The sequence below is a fragment of the Ailuropoda melanoleuca genome, chromosome 19 (genome assembly GCF_002007445.2).
Source record: "Ailuropoda melanoleuca isolate Jingjing chromosome 19, ASM200744v2, whole genome shotgun sequence".
NCBI classification, from domain to species: Eukaryota; Metazoa; Chordata; class Mammalia; order Carnivora; family Ursidae; genus Ailuropoda; species Ailuropoda melanoleuca.
The window spans coordinates 4,077,310-4,097,873 of NC_048236.1; the positions used below are offsets into that span (position 1 = coordinate 4,077,310).

Genomic DNA, 20,564 nt, shown 5'->3' on the forward strand with positions numbered 1-20,564 from the left:
TCCAATGTGAGGAGGCGTGCCCGTCATCACTTTGTAAAAAACTTCAATTGAAACGCTCCCTCGTTGTTAAAGAAATGCCATCCTTTCCCCTATCAGGATTGCTATTAGGATGAAAAGTAGGAGATGCCAATGAGACAAGCTCAGTGGGGAAAAGGCACACAAGTGAGGAAATCCAGCAACTTCATTTTGGCTCTGCCACTAGTTGACTGCATCCTTGAGATGATACATTCTTTCTTTGACTGAGATTCATTATCAGTTGGTGTCCTTCACGCCTACCTCACAGGACCTTTTTGTGAAGGTAACACCAGACGTACATAAAAGCAGGGACAGCTTACAGGCAATGTGTGAATTTGAGATGTTATTTCTTTTTTATTTGTTATTTTTGAGAGTCAGTGTGGATGTGGCACAAGATAGTTTGCTTGGGCCTAAAAAAGCGAGAAAAAGTTTTTGTTTTTAGGATAGGGGAACAAACCAGGGAGCAGGTTATGGAACAAGAGATGTCCCCGGAAACTGTTGGTCAGAGCAGAGTTGTGGATCTGGAACTAACGTAAGCCCTTGAGGTCCTGGTAAGCCCAGGGATAGCAGGTCAGGAGAAGCAAGTTGGCCGAAGATGGACTGGTGGAAATCAGAAAGCACACACAGACCACAGTTAGAGAACTGGTCACCATCTCTTTTTCCACACACACACACACACACGCACACACACACACACACACACTGGTAAAGTGTAGAGTTGATAAAGTGTAGAGTTGATAAAGTGTAGAGTTGATGAAGAAGTGGAGTAAGAGACAAGACCGGAAAGGTAAGTTGGGACAAGACTGTCATTGCAGCAGATGTTTGTCGTGTGTCTACAGAGCTCTAGAAATGTACACACACTTGAGTAAAAAGTGCGACATGAAGTCACAGAACATATAGGCAGCAATGAGCAAGGAAATCCTGAGGAACCAGTAAGTTGGACAAGACAAGGATTCAGGAACCTAGATAAGCCATGTGGGCAGAAAATCCAACACACAACAAAAGTGGCTCTTGATTCTAAGCCAACCTTCTGTCCCGACCAGGAGCCCCTTGTATTTTCATCCCACGGCAAGAATCAGTCCAAGGCATGAGAAGCCCAGGCCTGCGCTAGGAAGCAGTCAGTGTGTACATCTGACTGTCGAGGGAGAGGCAGCCAACATAGGCTAGGTCCTGGCAGAACACAGTTGAGGGCTCAAGCCTATGGCTTGGATCCTAGATATTAATATGGATGATGTTAGGCTGACACGGACTGAATAGCACTTCGGTGATCTGGTTCAAGTTCTGGGTCGTGAGGCATTGGGTGGTTTGAGTCAGGTCCTTTAAGGTCCAGGATGGCCTCAGGGCTGTTGGAACACACCAGGCTGCTAAGCCTGTGGAGGGAAGGATATTTGAAAAAGCTGAGCTCCAAGCTCCTCGGGTTTTGAGTGGTACTCCCTCGGGGGTAACCGCTGCCTGGAGTGACTCTGCCTTCCCCTGCCTTTTCTGGCTCAGCGCTGGACTCGGAGGCAGATTCGGAGACTGGATCGGTGCTAGATCGAGGGGAGCGGAGCTCTTCCTACATTAAGAGGCAGAAAATTGAAGCTTGAGCTGAAAGCACAGTGTGTGCATTCTGCATTCTGCGGGGGTGGGGGGAGGCGTGGAATGTGGTGTCTGTGGTGGTGATCCGTTGTCTTCCTTTTTTACAGAAGAGTTCAGTTGGGTCTGGAACTGGGTGTTAGGAGGGTAAATGGGGACTTTGGAATAATGATTCTCAACTCATGTCTTTTCCAGTTTGGACCCAATCTTTTCCGTTTCTTTTTCTCTGGCTCTGCTAGTTCAAGTGATACTGGTAGGAAGGAATGCCTTTTTGAGAAGAGGATGTTTGCTACTTGCTGGGTCCTTGTGCCAGGTTTCACTGACAAGAGTCTTCCCCAATGAGAGAATTTGACAAATAGAAAACATGATTTGCCCAAGATTTCTTAGAACATCAGTGGCAGGACAACATGAGAATCTGTCAGCTGAGTCAAGCATGGCAAATAGGTGGCACCCATCAGCCTACCCATTTCACATCACATCCCCATCTCAATCCCCACCTGCATCTCTAACCCCATCCCTGTCTCTGTCCCCATCTATCCCCATTCCCATCTCTCTCCCCATCCCATCCCCATATCTATCCCCATCCCCATCTCTATTTCCTTCTCCGTCCCCGTCTCTATCCCCTTCCCCATTCCTGTCTCTATTCCCTTTCCCATCCCTGTCTCTATCCTTATCCCTGTCTCTATCCTCATTCCCATCTCTATCCCTATCTCTATCCCCTTCCCCGTCTCTATCCCCATCCCCATCTCTATCCCCATCCCTGTCTCTATCCCCATCCCCGTGTCTGTCCCCATCCCTATCTCTGTTCCCTTTCCCATCCCTGTCTTTATCCCCATCCCTATCTCTATCCCTGTCCCCATCTCTATCCCCGTCCCCATCTCTATCCCCATCTGCATCTCTACCCCAACCCCCTCTCCATACCCATCCCCAGGGCTGTCATTTGATCTTTGATCAGGCCCCCTTTCCACCACTGCCCTTCAGGTGGGCATGGCCACACAGTTAGAATTGGCATGGAAATAACACTGATTCCCTGCAGGTGGAGGAGGAGACTGGGACAGCTGAGCCCCACAGGTCTGGGGCCATGTCCCGGGCCACCCATTAGAGGTCTGTAACTTTGAGGCAATCACTTTACTTCCCTGAGCTTCAGTTGGTTATCCACAGTGTGAGGTCAGTGACACGGTCTACCTCACAGGGCTGTGGGGAGGGTTGGGTGCCATCACGTACGTAGAAGTGCTTCCATAAAGATCGTCTGCAAGTCAGAGCCGTTCCCTCTCAGTTGTCTGGTTAGCCAGTCCTTCCTCTCAGCAGAACTGGCAGCAGCACGGGATGCCGTGCCTATTAAACCACTTATAGGACTCCTATGGTTGGAGCGGAGCAAAAGCTGCTCCGTTAAGCAACAGCCGGTGCTAGTTCCCAGCCCATCGTGGAGCACCCTGGAGTCAGAGCATTCCTACACGATGGGTTCAGGCTTGCTACCAAACTCAGGAGCAACGTTCCTCAGATTTTCCACTGAAGTACCCCAAAGGGCAGAGGAAACGCCAGGGTTCCTTCACAGCTCCTGCTCTCCCCAATCTGTTGACATAACCCCAAAACCCCAGCTCCTGCAAGGAGAGCATTTTCAGGTTTCTTGTTTTATCCTAAAATTCATGTGAATTTTACTCCATAATAACCCCATTTTTTGTTTTAATGCAAAAATAATGTTTTAACTTACTAATGTCAGTTATATGTCCCTCTTTAAAAACCCTCCCCCGTTTGTTCCCTTCTTGTATTTCATGCCCTCCTATCAGCCAGGCTTTGGTGTCTAATATATAACATCTCAACCAGTTCATAAATTTCTGCTTTTAATATAGACTGAGTTACCACTCACACAGGCCACAGGAAAATACCAGACCGTCCCCTCTGTATTCAGGCTTTTTTTTGAAAGATTTACTTAGTAACAATTTATCATTTAGTTGCAATTTTTAAAATAATCTTAATTGGCCACATATGTTATCAAATAAGAGCGGGTCTTGGAGCCTCCGCCTCCATTCGCAGCTCCGCCCCCCCGCCCCCTGCCTGCGCATGCTCACTGCCTTCTGCCTGGTGGAGGAGGAGTTCTGCCACTCGAGGCAGATACCATCACAGGAAAGCCTCCCCCTGATTGGAGATAAGATTACTGATACCGAAGCTGTTATTTTTAGGAGGGGAAGACTACTGCTTTTAAACCTCCTTCCCTCTTTTTCCTAGTTTGTCCTCCCTTAATTGTGGCTCCATGTTTTGGTAGCCATAAGTCATTAGTGGTTTTTAATTTCTCTGAAACTGAAATAAGGTCTGAAAGAGTGGATTTGTCCCTTTTTTCCTCCTTTTTTCCTTTTTTTTTTCTTCTGGCTAATCGGAGGAACGCAACCACATCTGAAGCCACTTGGCTCATTATGAATTTCATGGAAACTGATTCTCTGAAAGTGTTTCCATATGTGTGTTCCCAATATATCCCATCCTCTCTAAATGGGAGCACAGACGTGTGCATGGGCTGGAAATGGCTTCAGGATGTGACAGAGCAGTCATATGACCGCCACGGCACCGTGGGTGGCCCCTTCTGAAAGACACGGTGTCCTGGGTGCTGGCCTCCTTCCTGCAGCGGATCTGGTTTCAAAGACTACCCACCCTTCCTAGCCTTTAAAAAGTTCTTAATCAAGGCCTAGCAAGAAGATCTCTCTCATTTTTCCTCCGTTTCTCCCCCCCCCCACCACCCCTCTGGTTCCTTCCTTCTCTCCTACTCTCCCTCCCTATGTGCATACACGTACACTCCCACATCTCCTACCACCAGCCTCCTCTCCCCTCAAAAGAGGAAATACATTATTCCAACAATATCCTCACAATTTGGGGTGGGTTTAAGGAATGGTTGAAGTTTCTGGAAACTGCCAGGTTGTTTTTTTTTTTTTTTTCCTCTCTCTTTCCTTCAGCATAGCATACTTTCTTAGCCGTAGCATCAGCTGGTCTTTCAGAATTTGTGAACATGCAGTGGAAAAGTACAATTCATTACAACATGGAAAATAAATATTTATCCTGGATAGTTGAGGCACTTTTCCTCTCTTTTGCAAAACTATGGAGTTTGCTAGTCTGACCTTTCACTATCTTAAAAAATTTGGTTTCACATTCTCTTTTTTGCTGGTTTCTTCTCCATCGGTATGATCCATTACATTTCTTCTACATAGAGTATAATTTCCAATTATTATCTAATGTAATTACAAGGAAAACTAATTTAGGAATAGATACTTGGTCATTTTAATGTGAAGGGACAAATTCAGGGAAATTAAGAAAATCGATGTGAAAATCCCTTAAAACCTCACTGTGGAAAATGCAAAGTACTGTTCTGCATATAGTCTAAAATTGATTTTTGGAGAATATTTACGTTGCGTTTCTGCTTCTGTCCTGTTGCCTCTTTGAGACCATGCTAGTCATTCATCTGGGTAGCACATATTTTGGAGGCACCCGTCTTTTCTCAACACCATACCATGTACTAGGTAAGATCTAAAAGGATACATGGTTCTCATCCTTAATTTGCTTTCCCCTTTGTTGGAAAATGAAAATACGTCTCTAAAAACAATGATAAGACTTTCAAATGCATGGAGCAAAATTTACATACAAAAATGTTCAGGAGGTATATGATAAAGGAAAGATGAGGAGACCTTGAATCCTGGGAAGGTCTTGTGTATGGGTGAGCTTTAAAGATAGTGCCTGCCCAGCCTCGGTCTGGCAGAGGGAAGAGCGGGGGCCGTGAGTCTGGGGAGAGCACGAGCAAAGCTCCAGTGAGGGTCCTGAGTGTCTGTCTGTCCGAGAAGAGGACAGTTCGTCCCCAGGAGCAGTGAGACGTGACCTTGGAGAAGTAGAACAGATGACTCTGAAAATATGCTGGAGCCTCCTCCTCGTTTCCCCCTCCCCCCACGACGGAGGTGCTATGTCATGCCTTCTAGAAGGAAGGTGGCGGACCTGTGCCTGGGTGGGGGGGTGGCACCCTCTACTGTTCAAGCTCTGCCACTTGTGTGGCTTTAGTAGGTGGTGCGTAAGCCGGAGGTTTTTCCCCGTCCCTGTGCGTTTCCACAGAATGCACACTGAAGGCCACTCAAGGCAGATCTTCCACGTTTTCCCACTGGCGTGTCGTGTCAGGGCAGCGGAGCCAGAAGGAACCGCGTTTTAATTGTGTGATGTCACTCAGATTTACCTTGTTTCCAGCCTTTGGTTTCTTCATCTCTAAAGGTCATCTCGGGTTCCTGATGACCCTCATGTACTTGCCTCTCTGCTGGTCCAGAAATTCAGACAGAGCATGAGTTTTACCCTCTGGCGCGTTTACTACCTACTCCAAAGAAATAACACCACCTTAGTGGCAGCGGTGGCCCTGGGATCCCACGGGAGACGAGTGTGCTCACTCCTTTTCCCCCAGGCCATGCGTTTGTGGCCTGGCCCTCTTGCTCCCTCGTCTCTTGTGCGCGTGGCCCCCAGCATGGACTGGTGTACAAATGCTGGCTCTAAGCATACTGGGAACAACACCAGCGGTGAAACAGAAGTATCCGCCCACTGGTGCTGATGGATTGTCCGAAGCGTGAGGTCCAGTCATGTAATGATGCTTGGGAAGAGCTCTGAACACTCTTTCTAGAGAGTTTTATAAGGATGTATGGTTTGCAGGGCTATTGGAATGCCTGTTAGGTTTGATGTCAGCGTTGCCCTACGCTTATTATATCTATTTTTTTGACGTGTCAAAAATGTACCAACTCTCGCACAGAGTTCCTGACCCCTAGACTAATTTACTTATTCATTTTCTCCACCCATCCATATATGTACACTAAAAACCAAAAAACAAAAGCCTTAAGCTCCTACAGTGTAGAAGGGATATGAGAAGAAAAGAAATCCTGACCTTTACTGTAGCTGACTTTATAGTTGGGAGAGAACAGGCTAAGAAACAGCTAATAATTCAGTAAAGTAGTGACTCTTAAGGGCCCAAAAGAGAGATATGGGAAGTAAATGCTATTGGCACAGGAGGGAAATAGGAAATTATAGAACAGAGCGGTTGGGGTGGGGCAGCCAAAATATTGTTACGGAAAAGGAGAAGATTCTTCGAGGAAAGCGGTGCTGTGGCGTTCTTGAGTATTGTATGTTCCCGGAGAAAGAATGCCGTGAAGCGGTCAATAAAAAGTTCTTGGGTTTTATTTGAGATTTGTCAAAGCAATAATTCCTACCATTTAAAAGGCCCCAATGAAGCTTTGAAGTTAACACCTCATTGCGGGGAAGTATGATGGCTTTTCATTCTGTACACGTACGCCCTCGCATTACAGAGCAGGGCGGGGGGGGTGGGGCTCTGCCTGGGCCAGCTCGGTTCCACCTGGCTTCAGGGCCCCTCTTCCTTTCCTGTGCCCGACCTACCTCCTCAGCTGGGGTGCGTAAATCCCAGTGTTTCCCAGGTGACAGCCCCAAATGGCAAGAACCCAGTCTGTTACTGTTCCCAGACTTCTGTTTTCTTTCATTCTAGAGATCGCCTTGCACATTCTCAGCCAACCCTGATTTACTGAGGGCCTCCTCAGTGAGAAGATATATGTGCAAGTGCTAGGTAAAAGCCTAGAAATGTCAAGTCATATTGTGATTAAGCACCGAAGGGGAGACAAACGAGGATTAGACAAATCTCTGCCCTCAGCAGCCCGCTCTTTAGTGAGGAGTCAAGCGTGACCTAAGATCACTAGCACTAGAAAGTGGTGCGTGAAAGATGCTGGTGGGGATTGTGGGCCACGGGACCCGAAGATCAGGGATTCTTTTTTATTCCCCCTTGTCTTTTTGGTTTTACTCCTTCCACCACGCTTTCTGCTTGCTCTGAAGACCCAAGAAACCCCAGTGGGTAGAGAGAGGCTATTTCCTGTTTCCCTGTAGACCTTGGGGCAGGGGCAAGATTCTTTTTTTTTTACTTTTAATATTGATTTTATTTCTATTTTAGCTTCCTGGGCATCTTATTAATATATTCTCCCCACGTATATTAGGTTTTGCTGCTGCTGTGTTAATGAGCAAGGTTCTTGCAGCTCTCTTTATGAGAGTTGCATTCCTTTGCAAGCTATCTGACTGTGGCCAGAGGTGCAGATAGCAGATCCGGAATGAAATGCGTCTGTAGGAAACCAGCAGGTCCTAAGGGAATCAAACCCTTGACCTAGGTCTCATTCCCATTATGCCACGAGCAACTGAACTAATTGCCCACGATTTAGCAGATTAGATCCAACAAGACCTCAAAGAGTTGTCAGTATATCCCAAAGATAGTAACTTTCACTGGGGCAACACGTAGGCACCAGAAGAGCCTACTTAAATACTTTTAGATAAAGTTAAATTTTTTAGGCAAGAAATATATGTACCTGTGATTGTGTCAACCAAATTCCTTAAGGGTAATTAAAGTTGCAAAGAGGTCACGTCTCTGCATGTCTCAGGCTGCATGATTTTGTAGTGTACGTGGCTCCCCTCCTCGGGACCTCAGCTTTCCTGTTTGTTAATGGGTTAGATTAGAATTGATTATCTAAGCAGTAGATGAAGAATTTGGACCTTTCCACCAGATACCCCAACTAGAAGAGGAGGGTAAATGGGTGCTCTAGGGAATCTGGGGGACATAGTCTAAAACTGTGTAAGTACAAAACTTTGTTGAAGTTCTTTTTGTTTTACCTAAAAATTCACCCAAATGGTGTATTCTATTCCATATAATATCATATTACTGTCCGATATACCCTGTCTCCAAGTTGAGTAAAACCAGCCCATTGGGAAGATGCACCATGTTTCTCTTGGGCTTCAAGTAACTCCTGGCAGGACTGGCTTTATTTAATCAGTAAGTTGTAGACAGAAGTTTTAAACTGGCTCCGGGGAGCCCTGTGCTGCAAGGCACATCCCTGGGGTGGTTACCGAGTTTTGCTTTTACATTTATAAAGTTAGATGGAGGTGATGGTACTTTTAGAACTCTCCAGGCTTTTATCTCAGTCCTTTATTAAGTAGATAATACATTTTCTTTCCTGTAGTTGATATAATATCTAGGTCTTTTTTTTTTTAAAGTTGGTAGTTTTAATGTGGCTAGTTATACAGGTATGCTTAGTTTCGTACAGTGTCAAGATTAGTTAAGAAGGCCATCTGCAAGGATACCTGAGTTCATGTACAAGATAGAGATTAAAACTACAGATACACCTTATTGAATGAAAGAAAATTTAATTATATCATTTGCTTCTTCCTCACTTAATATAAATAAACTGAAGATTAGGAAGGGCTTTATTTATTTTTTTCTTTTTAAGTTGAGAATTCCATCTCCTCATCTTAGATTATTATATAAGGGATCTCCTGTGAAACTGTAACGAGTTGTTAATATTTCTTCATACAGAGCACATTGCAGTATGTTTCAGAAACATTTCTTGGTAACACAAAATGATTAAGGGAATTCCAGAAAATTCTATTTTTTGTTTGTTATAAAAATGACTGTATAATCCCTTTAAAGTCCACATTAGCTCTCTTTGCCCAGAAGGAGTTAATCCTCAAGACATTACAGTCTCAAATGACTAGAAATGATTGGTCAAAATTCTGTAAGCCTAGCAGAAATTTGTTGCATTGTTTTCTATAAACCACAACCAGAGCTCATTAATTGAAAAATGAATGTCAATTTCCATGAGCTGGCATCTATAAACCAAAAATGTACAGTGATCCTGGCATGTGATGGATAATAAAAACATCAGCAAAACGTCTCAGGTAAAATAGAGAAGGTGAGGGGTGTAGGAATAAATTCAAAACCATATTGGAGTTTACTGGCAGGGCCCCACACCAAGGGTTTTAATGAGGCTTCTGCATTAAAATAAGGGAAACCACATGGAATGTTAATTATGACTACAGCATATTTTAAGTACAGATACCCACGAGAAGCATTTTTTTTTTCTTTTTACATTGACAAGCCTATCTGTGTGAGCTTTGTCTTCTGTGGGGGGCAAACTGTGATGGTTTCAGTGTGACTTCTTTCTGTTTGAAATTGTTCCCATTATCCTGGTTTCTCTCACATGATCCGGACATTGAACTTAATCTGTACAGAAGCAGCCTGCCTATAACTATTAGGTCTGCCAACTCCAGTTCACCGCGACGCTCTGCGAGGAAAAGGCTGGCCGAGGAACATCTGGGGCCCGCACGTCGTGCGTGTAGCTCCTTCGGCAGAGGCCATAAGCACGGGGCGAGCAGAGACCTCATGTGCTCCCGTTTGTCATCTGTCATAATCACTACTTCCACATTTTAACATTCGAGCTGGTTAGAATTTTGTAGCCGGGAGGGGTGAGATAGAGGCCGGTCGAAGATGGAAGACTTTGTAGAAGGCAGAGAGTAACTGCCCAGAGTGTGTTAGTTTTGGTTTGTCATCTTGAAAGTGTTTGCTTCTGGTATTCGAAGCTGCTCTCTGGCTTTTTACCCTCTGCTTATGGGCCTGCGGATTCCGGGAAAGCACTAATGAGGGGTGGGAACTTCTCTGCCTCCCCCTGCCCTAAGGCTGTCGCTTCTCCTCCTGTCTTGGAGTTCACGGTGGTGATAGAGTGGTTAGAGCTGGAAGGGAACTTAGAGCTCATCCCCCTCATTTTACAGATGATGACACTGCCACCTCTGACTTCTGCCTCTGGCCTTCCACTCTCAGTAAGAAGAGCCAGGCAGGTGAGACTTTTAACAATTGCTGGGCTGGGCTGGGCGGGCTGTCTGATTGGTACTGTCCGATTTTTGAGAAAAACTTTTGTTAACGATATATCGCTTTTAAATAGTCGCTTTTGATTACAAATGCACATCATGGCACTTAAGAAGATCCCAGGCAGTGTGCATTTTAACAAAAAGCAGCAACTCTCAGTCAGCACCTTTAAGGAAAAGTATTAGGATTATTCCTTTAATAAATACTGTAGCATCCCAGAACAAGGGTTAAATAAAAACAAGAAGTACGTCCCGACTAAGGCCTTGAAGAAGCACTAAGTGCTTTCCCTTACGGATAAAAATTGTAGGAAAAGCAAACGTGAGACGCAAAGAATTGGAAGGTTTTAGACGTGACAAAATCTTAAGAACGCTGGCATCATGAAAGGTCTTGTCCTAATTCTGTTCATTTTAGAAAATCGTAACCCAGTCTTTAAAGATCACCACTCTAAGTGTTTAGGCATTTCAGAAAACTGATCTCCACATGAAGTGGTTTATGACTATGCTTTTATAAGTCTAAGCACTGGAAATGGCTATTCAGGAGGCATATACTGTTAGCTTTAGAAATTAAGGGACTTTACATTTCAGGGCAAAATCAACTTTGCCTGCAGGTACCCCTTGGAATTATCCTGAAGCTAAGTCTGTAGGGTGTGGCGCAGGGGCCTGGTGAATGGATGCCAAGGTGCCCTCTTACTTGTCTCCCCCCGGGCATGAAGCCTCTCACCAAAGCTACTGTTGGCACCTGGCCTGAATGAGTCCTAGGTCACCTATCGAGGCTCGAAAAGCAGTGATTTCTAGGTACTCAGCCTTCCCCCCACCCCCACTTTTAAAACCTAGTTATTTAGTTTATGACCCTTGGGAGAATTTCTAAGGGCTAGATTCTCCCTCTCTGCCCCCAGAAAAGTAAGATAGTTCCAGAATACATTGAAATCTGGTTTGATTTTTTTGACAGCCGCTACTAAGATGAAGAATGAAACAAGTCTATAGATGATTGTAAGAGTTGAAAAGAAGCGGTAGGAACATGTTAGGGTATCTTTTTGAGGTTCCTTCATTGATGAAGGGGCCCTGCCAAGAGTACCAATGATAAAACTGATCATTTTGGGATTTCTTTACATTGGGTTGAGAAAAAGAAACTTGTCCTACTTAGTAAAAACGTCACTTTCAAATATCTGAGGTGCAACGAGAAACAAAAAGAAAGAAAAAAAAATCAATGAGACTTCAGTCTTAAAGTCTGGTGAGTGAATCTATACGATTGGTGTTGGGTTGGTTTACACGTAAGACCTAGCACACGTTGGGGTTTTTAAAGCCCTTTGGGATTCTCTGGGGGGTGAAGAACTTAAGGACTGTAAAGTGAAGAAAAAAAAAAAGACTGTGTAGTGACTGGTGCATTTGAAGGTCTATTTGTGGCTTGCTGTTCCTTTTTGGGAAGCTAAAGTTTTTTTTTTTTTCTTGTAAAAATTCTCTCATTATTTTAATTGATATTTACAGATTTTTCCCCCATCTTCTGTTATAATTTTTAGGTGCTTCAGAACTGGGCCCTTTTTCAGACCCCAGGCAGTTCCCAAGCATTTCATCCCTCACTGAGAGCCGCTTCTCCAACCCACGAATGCACTATCCAGCCACCTTTACTTACACCCCGCCAGTCACCTCAGGCATGTCCCTCGGTATGTCCGCCACCACCCACTACCACACCTACCTGCCACCACCCTACCCCGGCTCTTCCCAAAGCCAGAGTGGACCCTTCCAGACCAGCAGCACTCCATATCTCTACTATGGCACTTCATCAGGATCCTATCAGTTCCCCATGGTGCCGGGGGGAGATCGGTCTCCTTCCAGAATGCTTCCGCCATGCACCACCACCTCGAATGGCAGCACGCTATTAAATCCAAATTTGCCTAACCAGAATGATGGTGTTGACGCTGATGGAAGCCACAGCAGTTCCCCAACCGTTTTGAATTCTAGTGGCAGAATGGATGAATCTGTTTGGCGACCATATTGAAATTCCTCAGCCGTGGCCCAGCGGTATCTGGGAGCCGCAGCCCAAATGTATCGATATATACATATATAGAGAGAGTGCATATATATGTATATCAATTAGCTATCTACAAAGTGCCTATTTTTTAGAAGATCTTTCATTCACTCACTCAGTCATGATCTTGCAACCATAAGAGGGTAGACATACTGAGAAGCAGGAGGCCCGAGAGAGACCATCATATCTAGGTTTCAGATTGTTTTCTACTTAAAATGTACTTTTACAAGCCAAGGAAAAAGGTATTTTTGTTGTTGTTGTGTTGTTGTTTGGCCTGTTATCACAAATCACCTGTTCCTATGCCAATTCAGAGAGGTGGACTCCAGGTTCAGGAGGAAGAAGAGCAGAGCTGCTTCCTCTCTGTGCTCTGAAACCACACACCCTCACGGTGGCAGCTGTGTATGGACCAGTGCGCTCTGCGGACCAGCTTCCAAAGCCGGTCGAGGTGCACGTAAAGGGCAAAGAGGGAGAATGGATGCTTCCATTACAGTACCATCCATTCCGAGTAACTGTCCCAGACTTTGCTTTCAGACTTGCCGCAAGTTCTCATTTGAACTGTTTGGTTCAGTTTTGGTTTTTTTGTTTTTGTTTTTTCCTACTTTAAGAAAGTGACTTCAAAAAATACTGATCAGGATAGATGATTTTATTTTACTTTTTTTAATACTTTTTTTGTTTCCTTTTCCCATTTAACCAAAAAGAAATCCCATCCCTCAACCAACACTCCCCCCCACCTTTCTCCTTTTATGCAAAACTCAAAATGGCAATACCTTATTATAGCCATAATGATATAGATAGTGTTTGCGTTTGGCTGTGTGTTTTCTTTTTTTTTTTTTTAAATTATGAATATGTGTAAAATCTGAGGTAACTTGCTAACGTGAATGGTCATATAACTTTAAAGATATATTTATAATTATTTAATGACATTTGGACCCTTGAAACATTTCTTAGTGTACTGATATGTTGACTTCGGTCTCTAAAAGTGCTCTTTATTAAATAACAAATTTCTTCAGTGGGCTAGAGCCATATCTGAAATATTGCTAAGCAATTTCAGTTCCTCCAGGCACAATGTGATTTTCAAAAATACGTCCATCTCCAAATATCTTAGATGTAGCTTGTTTTTGTGATGTATGAAGGAAATGTTACGCTTCGTTCTTTCCAGACCTAGAATTGCCTCTAACACAGCTTTGCCTTTTAAAGCAATAATTAGGGATTTAAAAACCAACTCTTAGCCCCGTATCACTCTTGTTGCCCTTTATCAGCATGAAATGCTGGAGTGATGTGGTTTCCCAATTTCTTTCGAATACTGATGACTCTTGTCATATTAAAAAGACAAGCACAAGTGAATCATTGAACTGCGGAAAGATGTTCTGTGGTCTCCTAGTTAAAGCAAAACTCTAAATTGCCAGGCTTCGTAGTGAAGACATAGCTTAAAGCCACCCATGTGGCTAAAGGACAGTAACGCCAAATTGCACCAGGGATTCTTAACCAACCCGCCTTACCAACCAGTAAGTCAGGAGAACCCAGATCGGCCTTACCCGAGGCCCCACTGGCAGCTCTCCAGGGAATCTGCATTTAAAGGAGCAGATTAAGCCATTGTCTTATGGGAGCCAGGTCTCTGAATTAGCAGGCGAGTTCCTGCATAGAGCTGAGCTGTGGGGACCCATGTCCATCACTGTGGGGTCAAGGGAAGGCAAGGCCATGTGGACCGTGGTGTCTACTGCTGTGTATGAATTTGAGCAGAAGCCCTCCTGTAGGATGCACTTTGACCACTCCTGGTGACCACATGGAAAATTCTCGAGTGTGAATCCTTAATCCAAGCCAGGATCACTTCATGACACCACGGGGTAGATCCCTGCCTGCTCCCCCACAGGTCCGGGGCCCCTTCGTTTCAATTCTGTGCCTCCGCTGAGCAGAACTTTGTAGGGATTTGCCCCCAGCCCCTCGAGACCCTTTCCCGGTAGTCATTCCCAGGGCGGCTTCTGAGGCCGCCAAGCCTTGTGTGACAGCGTCGGGGGCGGCGTGACCTGTGCTTCTGGCTGGGGGCCTCCCTTCCGATCACCCCGACTCCTCCCAACAAAAATCGAGGGCAAAACAAAACAAAACAAAAACACTTTGCCTTCTAAAGGTTGTATACCAAGTATGCTTAGATAAATAAGCCACTTTTCTATTACTTAACTAAGATGGGAGTAGTAACTGATACTATTTATTGTTTGTGTGGTAGCTTGAAGCACGCCACTGTCCATTTATTTGTTAAGTGTAAAATATGTGTGTTTGTTTCAGCAGCACTTAAAAAAGCCAGTGTCTGGTTACACATTTCAATTTTAATTAATTGACATAAAAATGTTACCACCAGTGCCAGCTGTACCCTATTTAATAAAAAAGGTACTATATTTGTACATTATTTTTTAATGTTAAAAGGGCTTTTTTAAGTTTACGGTACACATACTAAGTGACTTTAGGGATGCTTTTGTGTTGAAATGTTATTATAGTGGCTGCAGGCAGCAACCCAGAAACACTTTAAACGTTTTTTTTTCTTTTCCTTGGGAAAAATTCAAGCACTTCTTCTTTCCACCCTCACTCCAACCACTCCAAAGGGGTAAGTCACATTTCTTGGATTAAATTCTGCCCTTTTCTCAGCCTGGGGGGTTAAATTCCCCCCCCTTTTTTTTAACTGAACCCTTAATTTGCACTGGGTCATGTATGTGATCTGTGATTTCAAGACCAAAGCAAAAGGCTCACTACGTACTAGCCAACACTCTGTATTTCCTTCAGGTTCAAAGAGCACGGTTCTTTTTGTAGCATAGACGTTGCTGGAGTTTACAGCGTGACCAACACAGCCACTCTCCGTCTGTTTTCGTTGTCTCACAAAGGGTGACCAGTGTCAGGGTTCCAGGACCACAAGCGTTGGTTTTAGTTGAGTGAAAAGACTTCCAGCCTGGAACCGAGAGACTCAACTGATGAGCTATATACGGTTGGCTCTTCAGACAGTCTCACCCCACCAGGGCCTTTTAAAAAATGGGCAGAGAAATCCACCCCATGGTAGGCACCATCCATCGCAGACTCAGAGGGGAGGAGATGTGTGTGCTGGCTTAGCGTTCCCTCCATTCCCAGGAAAGGGACTGACTCAGAGTCTAGGTTAATACATGGAAACACAAAGCATGAGTGAAGACAATAACTGCTTCTATGACATTCGAAAGAACAATAATAAATAAAATAAAGACGACTCTTCCAAACCTTGAATTTGTTATTCTTAAAAAGAGAATGCATTTAAAAAATATTTTCTGTGTGAGAATTTTTTAGATGTTTGTTTACTTCATGTTTACAAATAACTGTTTGCTTTTTAATGCAGTACTTTGAAATATATCAGCCAAAACCATAAGTTACAGTAATTTCTTAGGTATTCTGAATAAAATTCCATTTTTTTTTGGATATGCTTTACCATTCTTAGATTTCTGTGGAACAAAAAATGTTTGTAGCATTTTGTGTAAATACAAGCTTTTCATTTTTATTTTTTCCAATTGTTGTTGCCCAAGATCTGCTTTCCCTGCACATATTGTACAAATTCTGCTTTGTGCCACAGGCCATGATTGTGGACGAGTTTACTTTCAACTTCAAAGGGACTATTTGTATTGTATGTTGCAACTGTAAATGGAATTATTTGGCATTTTTCTCATGATTGTAATATTAATTTGAAGTTTGAATTTAATTTTCAATAAAATGGCTTTTTTTTGGTTTTGTTACGTGTGTACTTTGGGTCTTTTCTCAGCCACGGTTTCTTCTCTGTCTGACGCCTACTCCTGCCTACACCTGGGCCCTTCTTGGCCGTAGGACTTACCAGGCCCGGAGGAGAGCAGAGGTCTCTATGACTGGTGAGAGGTTAAAACACTTCGCCGAGCGCTGCCTTCTTGGTTCGTCCTACTCCTACAGAGGCGTGGGCGAAGGATCTAGCAGTGAACTCACTTTCTTATCGGCCTGTGTCCGAAGGAAAGAGTGTTCACCCCATCCTTGGGTTAAAGCCCCTCATTCTGACTAAGGGACCGGTCCTGATATAGAGATAGCGGACTCCGTGGTCCCATGGTTCTAATCTCTGGGCATGAGAGCAGGAGCCAGCAAGTGAACTCCTGGCTGGGGTCAGAAGATCTCAGGCAGCCCTGCCGTAGGGGGTAGTCGATTTTCCTTCCCACATCTCTTTCGGGGTCTTAAAAAGAAAGTCAATCAAAGCTCAAGGGTAAGTAAAAATGGACCGTGGCCTGGAGAGCTGTGAAAAATTCTACTAGTGAGCAGAACTATAGTTTGGAGAATTTTTTTTTTAAATAGGTCATTGTGTATTTTTGGTAAGTCCCTCCTCTTCGATAAGGTTGAGGGCCTGGGGTAGAGTGGTTGCTCTCTTTATGTCCTGTGCTGTCTGTCCGCCTTGGCTTACCACAGTTCTAAAAGAAGGACCAGAAACCGTGCTGCAGAGATGCTCGGGCGCTGGCCAGTGGCCCACATGATGCTGAGAGGGAGAGGCCTCCTGTGAGATCTGCTCATTCTTACCCCTTTGGCATTGGGTTCTGAGAGATCTGGGAGACAGCTCATTTCTAAGACTAGGAGACATCCTGAAAGCACGTGGGTGAGACCTAGGCCAGCGAACTTGTTTGCAACTCTTTGAAGATGTATATTTATTTATCCTTTTATATTAGACATCTGTGTGGCTTTCAAAGGCATCGGCTGGGAGGTGGGCAGAGTGGCTTTTTCTCTCTCTCCAGCCTTGTCCAGCAGCATGGGTTAGGGCAAATGGCTTTACTCCTCTGGGTCTCCATTTTTTTGGCTTATGGAGAGGCAGGGGCTAGACCTTGGCACTGCTGACATTTCAGCCTGGAGAGTTCTTTGGTGTGTGTGCGGGTGTGTGTATAGGGAGTGCGGTCCCACTCATTGTAGGACATTTAGCATCTCCGGCTTCTACCCTCTAGATGCCAGTAGCACTGCCCCCCTCATGGCAACAAAACACGTCTCCAGAATGTCCCCCGGGAGGAAAATTCATCCCCGATCAAGAACCAGTGGGCTAGAGGCTCTCTCTACATTCTTTGGTCGGGCTTTCTTGACGGAACTGGTGTGAGAATACATTGCTCACTAAAACAGGGTAGCCCAGCCGAAGACCGCAGGCCTTCCCAGAGATGGACGTGCTTCAGCTTTTTCCATCCTTTCACCTGCTGTCACCCTGAGGTTGGGATGTGTTGTGAGGGGGGCTCCTGGCTATGCCATCTGCACATCTCCTCCTCCTCCCTCCTTCTCACATCCCGGGGAACATGTACAGCTGTGGGGCTTTGTGAGGCCTGGACTGCTTGGCCGTGTTTATCATGGCTGCTTCTGTTCTCACTGGAAATGACGGGCAGAGGAAGACAGACGTTTCTCCAGTGTGTCTGACCCCTTGTGCACCCCTGCCCCCCAAATCTCTCCTCAGGCATTGCTTTGAGAGTGGGTGTTTCCTGTTAACTCAATCCCAGCCGACACTGGCCCAATAAACACCTCGACTCTCTGTTGCAGAGTTCAGTTGGCTGGGAAATGGGTATTGCCATGTAAACAGGAAGCCCCCTGAAGTTATTATCTACAGATGCGGTTGAAGAGCCACATGTTTATATTTATTGGATTTGAAAACAGTCTGAAAAGGCGAGGGAGGAGGTAGGGGACGGCCTCGTTTACCACCAGTGAGAGCAGGGCCTACAGAGCTTCACAAGCCGATTTCTTGTTCCCTCTGGAAACGGGTGGGTAACAATCACGTCACAGCCAAAAGCCACAGCAGAAATGGAGGCACTGGCCTGACTGATGGAAGCAAACAACCCTCCTGTGAGGATCAGATAAACTGGACAAGCCAGTCAGCTGGCTTCCCTGCCCCAATTCTTTGGCAATCATTTTAGAGACCAGTTCTAGGAAACAGTGGTTTGGGGGCTTAGGAGAAGATGATCCTGTTACACTCTCTTAAGTTTTTCTGGGGACAGCTCAGCTGCCTGCCACGGTTTTAGCGAGCCCGGGCCAGCTCACCTGTGAGGTGGCAGGCAAACTCCTCAGCGGCCAGAAGGATGGCTTCTGGCCAGCGCTGTCCGGGAGTTGGTGCAGGGGACGTGCGGGTGGTGAGACAGCTGGCCTGCCTGCCAGGGCTGGGTACACCGCGTTATTCCAATTCCTCCTCTCCCCGCCTCTGCTCTTCCTCCCTTGGCGCCCCCCCTCAGGCCCGCAGAAGGTGATAAGTAAGGCCAGGTAGGAACCAACACGTGGACAGTGGGTGTTCTATATTTGAATTCTGAGCTCTGAGCGAAGGCAAGGGAATCTCTCCCTTCTTTGTCTCCATTCCTGGGTACCCTGATAAGTCTCTCTGTGACTTCCCAGCAGTGGGTATTCAATTGGGAGGCCTTGGAAGCGAAGTTTTTAAAAAGCTATGAACGTAGTTATGAATTTAGCAAAGAAAAGGATCCACCGCAGATGTGAAGGGAACTACACTGAGGGGGGGTGTGTGTGTGTGTGTGTGCGCCTAAAAGGATGGAGCAAGGAGGCAGAGGGATGGAAAGGGGTGCCTGAGCAGCCATTCAGGGAAAGCTGAAGTGCACGCACGTGTGCACATGCACACACACGTGCATACACGCATATACTTGACACAGTGTTTGTCTCAGGTGTTTGCTTTTCTTGGAAATCCTACAAGAGAGCACAAGTGGTGAAGAAGCAATTATTCTTCACGGAGGTTATTTAGAGGGGACCAGGGACCCTGGATGCTCCCCGGAATGTCAGGAGCACGGTGAAGCTGACCTTTAAGAAAGGGTTATTATTTTTGTGAAGCTTTTATTTAGGAGCTTTTTGTGACTCGATCGGCCCTACTGTTCAGACACGCACAACTAGTTGGAAAGCAGAAGGATCAAGTTTCTGGAAACCCACTTAAACATTTACTAAAACTTATTTTATTTTGTTTTCTTATTTTGTTGCAATGATGTCGGGCCACTTAGTGGGGTTTTCTGAAAAACCTGCTTTCTGTTTTTAGCAAGGCCAGCGTAGCTCACAGCTTGATGGCTCCTTTTTTTTTTCACCCAAGGTCATTCTGTGCCCCTCTATAGCCAATAGAAAGGGAAGAATTGCACCCCCCCCAACCACCTGTAATTCTTATAAAGAAATCAAGACCATACAGCAAAAGGCTAAAAGGGAAAAAAAAAAAAAAAAGGTGGGAATCTGGCGGTCAAGTAAAAATTCTTCCACACAAGCCCCTCGAGAAGTGGTCTTGTCTGCACAACAGTAAACGAGGCCAGAATCCAGGACTGTAACCGGGCCTCACGTGGCCTTAGCCATTTCTCCTCGAGAACCCAAAGAACCAGAGTTAGCTGGGATGTGCAAAACGGAAGTAGGATACAGCAGGCTGCGTATCTGGTGGCCGAACTTTAGTGGGCTGAGAGAGAGGGGAGTACCAGGAACTCCCAGCTGGTTGATGGACTGAGGTAAATGTGCAAATTTATTCCTTGAAAAGAAGCAAAACAAAAAAGCAAGCAGCAAAACCGCGCGATACGCATCATCGTGGGAGAATTAATACAACGGTTTTAGGTTTTAAGTCTCCTTTGACATCATTTCCTTCCTAAATTAGGTCATTTATTTTTTTTATAATTCCATCCACCCCTCTGACAGAGCAACAGCTCAGGCGAGTTTCACTTTCTGTTTCTGAGTTTCTCTGAATTCCTCTGCCCCCCAAAGTGGGGGAGCCTTCTGTGGCATCCTTACATCTTTGGGGGGGAGGGGGAACGCCTCAACCCCAGTCTGTGTTCTGGAACACTCATTTCATATTTAAATGTTGAAAGTCACAGTGACCTTTCTCCTCAGCAGCCATGTGCTTCAAGAGCCTTTTTGTGTGCGGATTTGGGGGCCTAAAAAGTTGGACTCTTATCAAGATCGTCTTATTAGCGGTTTCACAGATGAGAAGGGCAGAGATTATCATTGAGTGTAATCCTCTGTCACAACTTCTGGAACGTGCTCTGTGCACTCAGGTGGCACGGGGCAGGACTCCCGGGCCCACTTTCCCGCCTCGTGGGCCAGAGACAGAAGGACCGGGAGGGAGGCAAGTGCGGAACTTCCTCAAGGAGTTAAGTGGTTAATAGGAACTCAGTTTTTTTTATTGGCTAATAAAACCTCCCAGGGTTTTTCATATTATATGGTTCCTTCAGGCTCCCAGCCCGATGCTTAAAAAAAGAAAAAGGCGAAAACAACAACAAAAAGCTGGAGCCTAAATACCAGTGCCGTCCCAGTC

The 20,564-nt window shown here is 45.3% G+C and overlaps 1 protein-coding gene across 9 annotated transcripts in view; it reads left to right on the top strand.

The window, feature by feature from the left end:
• Nucleotides 1–20,564, top strand: part of RUNX2 (RUNX family transcription factor 2) — a 266,126-nt gene that overhangs the window by 194,926 nt on the left and 50,636 nt on the right. For 5 of the 9 annotated variants that reach the window (XM_034648166.1, XM_034648172.1, XM_034648170.1 and 2 more), the window contains 2 exons: nucleotides 10,189–10,254; nucleotides 11,799–16,040. The exons of 1 other annotated variant lie outside the window; for it this stretch is intronic. In XM_034648166.1, the coding sequence (XP_034504057.1) occupies nucleotides 10,189–10,254; nucleotides 11,799–12,277 (545 nt within the window). In that variant the 3' untranslated portion in view covers nucleotides 12,278–16,040. Of the gene's footprint in view, nucleotides 1–10,188; nucleotides 10,255–11,798; nucleotides 16,041–20,564 lie in introns of those variants that run through there. 3 more of the 9 variants (XM_034648169.1, XM_034648167.1, XM_034648173.1) reach the window with 1 other exon arrangement.